The sequence below is a fragment of the Desmodus rotundus genome, chromosome 3, assembly GCF_022682495.2.
Source record: "Desmodus rotundus isolate HL8 chromosome 3, HLdesRot8A.1, whole genome shotgun sequence".
NCBI lineage: Eukaryota > Metazoa > Chordata > Mammalia > Chiroptera > Phyllostomidae > Desmodus > Desmodus rotundus.
The window spans coordinates 49483353-49489997 of record NC_071389.1 but is presented as its reverse complement, the minus strand read 5'-3'; the positions used below and the strand labels follow the sequence as shown (position 1 = coordinate 49489997).

The 6645-nt window shown below is 35.4% G+C and overlaps 1 protein-coding gene across 2 annotated transcripts in view; it reads right to left on the bottom strand.

The window, feature by feature from the left end:
- Positions 1 to 2759: 2759 nt before the first annotated feature.
- Positions 2760 to 6645, bottom strand: part of LRRC7 (leucine rich repeat containing 7) — a 483504-nt gene continuing 479618 nt past the window's right edge. Inside the window, exon 26 of one of the 2 annotated variants that reach the window (XM_024565449.3) lies at positions 2760 to 4446. In XM_024565449.3, the coding sequence (XP_024421217.3) occupies positions 4339 to 4446 (108 nt within the window). In that variant the 3' untranslated portion in view covers positions 2760 to 4338. The remainder of the gene's footprint in view (positions 4447 to 6645) is intronic. The other variant, XM_024565450.3, reaches the window with a different exon arrangement.

Below are 6645 nucleotides of genomic sequence, written 5' to 3'. Positions count from 1 at the left end.
GTGGGTTGTTTTGGAAAATATAGGGTCCAGCAGAAATAAGGCCTGCTTGAGTGTGGTTGGTAGAGTCATAGTAAGGGGAGAATAATTTATAGTTTTAATTTGAACATTTCACCTAAAATGTCATATGGTGTGCTTGAGTATGATATTGTGATGTTACAGAATTACATGTGTATGATTTTGTAATAAAAGATTTTGTAATAAAAATCAGGGGCATTATTTGTGCCGGACCTTGTATATTCTCTAAATAGTTTAGAGTAAATGGAGCTCAAAGCGTGCGTAGGAGAGTCGACGCCCAATATCTCCTATAACATTAACCCACGTGTTCTCTAGAGTGCTCACCTATTTTTCCACAGCTCACATTCTCCTTCTTGCTACTATGTGTGAGTATACTTGGGGATGTTCTTGCTGAAATGGGAAAATATTCTCGGCCAAGGCAGGATTTTTTTTTTCTTTTTTAAAAATAAAAGGCAGTTGCATTGTTAAGGACAAAAGTTCATGCATGTGAGCTCAAATCTGAAGATTTCCTTCTAACTCCTAGATGACACCATAACTGCAACCGTAACAGAGGGCACATCACCAACCCAGTGTTGGAACATTTTATTAAGCCTCAGAGAGATCTAGCACTTCTGTGAGAGAGACTTCACTGGAACTTCAACCCTGCTTTTCTCGGTCCTAGAGGAAGGACCCGTCTTCTTCACTTACTGGATTTAATTGTTGGCATCTCTTTTTACTGACCCAGAGTTTCAGTAAACCTGCTGTTTGGTCAGCTTATCAAGAATCAGTCAAACATGTCTGATTAAAATTACCAAAGACCTTTCAAGCGGGTGGTCCTATCCCAGCGTGGCTATTCATCTGGTGACGCTGCGTTGTGGCCTCAGGATGAGCGTGTGCTCGTCAGAATGGACATTCTTGCTCCGTGTGCCAGCGAGGGGCAGGCGTGGGTTGCGGACAGTGTTAACAGCAGGTGGAAAGACAAGTTAGCAAACACATTATGGTTTTCAAAGCTTTAAATCGTGGTGGAGATACTAAATAGATCTTATGATTCAAAGTAAAATGCTTTTCTGGCTTCCTCCATCCAATCATTTTGGTAAATCCAGATACTTTTCACTTAATATTTGAATATATAAATCCAATTTCTTCAGTGTTTTTCCTCCCTCTGAATATTCTCTTTTTAGTTCTTCTGGTAAAATATATTTCAGTCCTAGCTTAAATAAGCAATTATGTTAGTGATATGTGTGTGATCATCTTCGAGATAAAAAAATTGTTTTTAATAAAAACAAGATTTGTCACCCCCTCTTTAAAGCTGCTTTCCAAGGTAAGGCCCAGAAACAACCAGAATTGTTTAATGTCCATATAATTACAACTCTAATGAACTGGGACACACATATATTTTATAGGTTTCAGTGAGCAATAAAATACCACAATGTAAATATTTGTAGTCATACTGACTTTGATTAATCTTTGTCAAAAGTATATTTATATTTTGAAATTATTATGTTTGTTTAGGTGATAAGGAATTATGGTAAGAGAGCTTTTGTGACAACATATTATAAGCCATGTAAATAATTTAAAAAATTGTCCACTAAAACCCATTCAACCTGCAAAATCTGCAACACTTCTACTAATGACTTTCAGTGCTGGTTCTTCCACCTCTGCTCTTTCTCCTTCCCCACCATTGTGTCCTACTGATCGATCCATCAGATACAGACAGCTCCCTCAGCAGGAAGCTTCCAGTACAAATCAAAGACAAAGAGGTAGGTTCTCTGGGAGCCACTATGAATTCCACTCGTTGTTGACTTTTTTTTTTTTAAGGAATGCACTTAACCTTTTTTTGGTTTTTGTTTTCATTAACATAAACCAGATTTTTATTTCAGGTGGTAACCCCAATTACTCCAAAAGAAAAGTCAGTACTCAAAAATCAATGTATTATTGGTTTTGGTCACCTGTGGAATCAATTAGATCCCCTCCCCACTTAAATGCATAGTGTTTTGTTTTTTTTTTAATTTAGTCAACCTAAAAAAAAATGCCTCTTTTTGTTATTACCTGCCTTTTCTTAGTATGCAGCTTGGCAGTGCAATTGACAAGGGGGGCTTTGTCAGTCAGATTTCTTTTCCTGTTGGTTATGGGTTCCTTTTCTCTTTTCCTCATTTCTGAATGGCAGAATAGGAAGGATTAAAGCATTGGCTGAGACAATACTGTCACATCAGCAGAGATGGTTTAAGGTCACGGTCCTCTCAGCTTTGTACCTCAGAAGCATCTCCTGAAGCCCCGGGGTCGATGTGGAAACCTGACATAAGAAAAAAGGCTTGGGAGGCCCTATATCTACATTGAAAGATTAAACGAAACTGATGGGATGGTTTGAGTTGCTTCATGGTCACCAAACTACACCCTTCAGTTTGTTTTTTCTTTAAGTGATCTTGTGAGGCCAGAGAGATCTTGTATCTTGATTAATGACGATCATCCTAAAATCGCAGCTGGATCTGGTGGTTTGGTACAAGTTTTTGACAAAGAAAATTAGGCTCTGAAAAACATTTCTCATCAGAAACTGTAAATATATTAAAATGCATTTAAAAGTTACTTCTGGGAAACATATTAAATAGGCCAATCATTTAATCATTTGTTAAATGTCAAACTCTATAAAATCATGGTATAATGTCACCCTGACATAAAGCAACATCAAAATTAGTGCATCATCTATAAAGTGAAGTATCATTTGCCTTCAAGTGACAAATTCTACTGCCAAAAAAATACCACTATACTTCTAATAAGTGACATTCATTTTAATAGACCCTACAAAAATACAATATTTTCAATGTCCCCATAAAACATTTAACTTACAAATATTATTCTCAGAGCTTCAGTGACATCAATATGGGATACTACTGTGGAAATCCTACTAGAGAACTTGAAATACTAGTATGTAAATTTACTATATATATTTTAAAAAGTTATATGAGAGAGAATTCCTACAACCAACTCCAGGATATTATTCTGAAATTCCAAATTAGTATTATAATCAAATTAATGACTGATACATAAAATAAAGTGCGTTTAAAGGATTACAAAATGAACTGATCATATATTGAGGGAAATGGTTCTAATGTAAAAATAACTAAATCTATATGAGCTATGCTTGTCATTCTCTCCAGTGAGACAAAATTCAGGATTTTATATACTTTGAAACTTTTTTGAAACAAAAGTACTTTCTCTATCTTCTCCCATAAAAACAGGCACTGAAATTAATAATACAGGTAGACTATAGCTCTGAGAAATTATATTTGAAGTTTCATATTTAAATACCAAAGTTTTAAAATTTCCCACCATAACTTTCTAACAGCAGTCTTTCTCAATAATAAATTTTATCAGTCCCCAAAACTCATTTAAAATTATTTAAAAGTAGCAAATTAGATAAAGCAACACACAAATAAATTCCACATTTACAAGTAAAGAAATCACAGGGCTACAGTTTATAATCAATATAAACTTGAAAGAAACAAAGCAATACCTCTCCTGCCACCCATCGCTCACTGCTTCAGTTTGTGGTGAAAAGGTTTCTCTGTAATGACCTTTAGTCTGTTTGACTCTGCATGTACTGCAATTAGCTAAAGGCATCGAATAGTGTGTTCTATTTTTATTCAGGTCCCAGAGATAAATGGCTAATTTATGAAATATTTCATTCTGTTATGAGAATTTAGCAAATGAATATGGAACCAAATATAAACTCTTTATACCATATGTACAGTTACTTTCATAAGGCAGTATCATGTAATTTTTATGGAAAAAGATTCAATATAGTAAAGTCTTATTTTAAGATATATTTTCTTTCTCAATCCCAGATGTTTAGTTTATGAAAATATTGTTTTGCTCTGTATTCTTTTTGTGTATATGCCAACATATATCTTGTGCTAGAAATATTTTATGGGAATTACAATTTGTTAATATTTTCATCTCTTCTACATAAAGGCATATACAACGTTGAGGCAGTGTTTCTGATGGAGAGCAGAATTTGTAAAGAGCGTGTGTGTGCTTCCGTGCTTCTGAAATCATAGGAAATCCACTTGGAGAAGAAACTTATGTGGTTAAAAAAAACAAAAACAAAAACAAAACTGCACCAATGCACAGCCAGAGGCTGACAATTAAAACTAATACATAACCACATGAACATCATATTTATATAGTTAACAATTTTAAGGATGATCAGTGCTAACATATAGTATAATACATTTGGCACTAATATTTGCCATTGGTCCAGCAATTGGCAAAATTTGTTTCTATGTATAAATTTATTTTTGAACATTAGGTCTGGCTAGACGTATCTTCACTATTTATAAAAAATATTTAGACAGTAAGCTCACGTTGAATAACTAGGTCTACTGTGTTCTGGAAACTCTTCAGTAGTAATACAGCTTTTTCATGTTCCATATGTACAAAACTATGTCCATTTGCCTGTAAACATGCAAATAAAACAGGGCAATCAATGCAAGATACTTGTTTATCACTTCATCATAGTTTCTAATCATATGATTCAAGGGAGTATTGAGCAACCAAAAGTTATCAGTTTAAAAATTCACGGTAGAATTGCAACTATGGAAACGACTAATTAATTTCACCTGGCTTCAATTCAGTTTATTAATTCATCCAATACTTATCAAGTATCTAGTATGTCCTCCCTAGGACTGTCCTAGTGTACCCTTAGCCACTGTGCTACTTATGGAGATACACTGGTGAGAAACAGACACACTCGAAACACAGCGGTTCAGTCTTGCTTTTCTGATCTGTTTTGCTTTGCAGGAACACAGTTGAGATGGTTCTGAAGTGTCCACAAGACCACTGTCTTCTCGTTACAAATCACTGATACAAACTCATCAGCATGGTTAAACATTTAAGTCATGCAAAACATGACTGGACCTCTATAGTATAGTTTTGTTGTGGCTCACTTGACTATTCTTAGTTTGTACATTTTTATGTCAAAGACATCATTTTTTATTTCCCACACTGCTAAATGCAAGTATATTCATTATCTGCAACCAGTGGTTCTCAGTCCCATCCAATGCAGCTAAGTGATCCATCCCCTCAGGGACAAGGCACACTGACATTGCTAACAGTGGACATGCCTGTTGTCTTCTGGGTAAGAATCCTCAAATGATGCAAATGAAGGCCAGAGTAAAATACAGCCTTCCTGGTAGCCTAAGCCTCAGTTGATTTTGAAGAGTCAGCCCAATTGGCTGCTTGGCAAAGTACAGGTAATAGAGGCAGTTAATTGGTCAGCTTTTTCAATTTTCAGTTGACAGATACTAATCTGGGGCACCCATTTCCCTTGTGATTTTACTTTTTTTTATGATTCTGAAAATATGATTAATATTTCAAATAACCACTCAAGTTACTACACTACATCGGCTTTTTTGAAATTAAAACAGCGGCACCCCTCTAGCAATACTGAATAATCTTTGTAACTTAGGCAAACGTTGTCTGCTTAATTATATTTTATCACTAAAAAATATAAAATTCTTTAAAGTTGGTTGGCTAATAATGTGATGAAGATGACCCTAAAATATTGATTTTTTAAAACCACACTACATCTATGAATAAGGAAAATACTAGGAAACAAAAATGTAAACACATGGAGATCTGTGTACAAATTTATCTTAAGTGAAAGAATCTGTTTCTCTCTCTATGTGTTTTTTAATAAGACTTACATAAGGAAAATGCCCACTAAAGTTGGCACTGGCTGTTTCAGTGGCAGGAAATAGTAGCTGAGTAAAACTCCAGGAGTGTTAACCACACAACTGAATTTCATTTCGTGCTATTTCAATCAGATGGTGATGTGAAAAAGAGAGTATCATATGGTACATGCTGCTTTTTTACTCTCATCCTGTTTCTGACATCAGGAAAGCAAACTCAGGTGAAATATACAGGGTGGAGCAAAAGTAGGTTTACCATTGTAGGTATGGAAAATAATACAATAAGTAATAAATAACCATACAGTTGCATACTCACAACTGTAAACCTCCTTTTTCCTGATCCTGTATGTTTATCCCACTATACTTTCGAAGGTCATACTAACTACCTGAACGCCTTAAATTTGACCTAGAGGCATGCTTTAAGTTTGAAATTAAAATTTAATTTCAATAATGGAATTCTTCAATATCAGATCTGAAAAAAAACTTTGGGAGTACCCTGATTATCTATCTGTAAAATCAAAACCTAGAATTGCAATGAACTCAACGCTCCCTGAGAACTTTCAGGGACTCGTTCAACATTTAAATATCTCTGTGTTCTGGGGTAAGGAACGCGCTGGTATTTGGAGGCCGTGAATGGTTTATTGCCCACCATCAGGTCTGACTATGAACCTACTGGTTCATAGAACTACCGGTTTAGAACTACTGGTCTCAAAGTAACACTGGGGATAGGACATAAGTCGTACAAAACCCTGATGGCAAATTAATCATAGCTGTTCATTTTGAATGCTATTTTTATCAAACGATCTTCAAAGAAGGATGGTCCACTTCCACCATGTTGAATTTTTCACTTTTTTCCATCAAAAAGGTCTGTTGTATCTGTGCCCCAGGCATTGTGCCAGGTACTGGGGACAGAAAGCAGAAAGATGAAACAGGGAGGCTCTCATTAGAGGTGTCCCTCCACAAG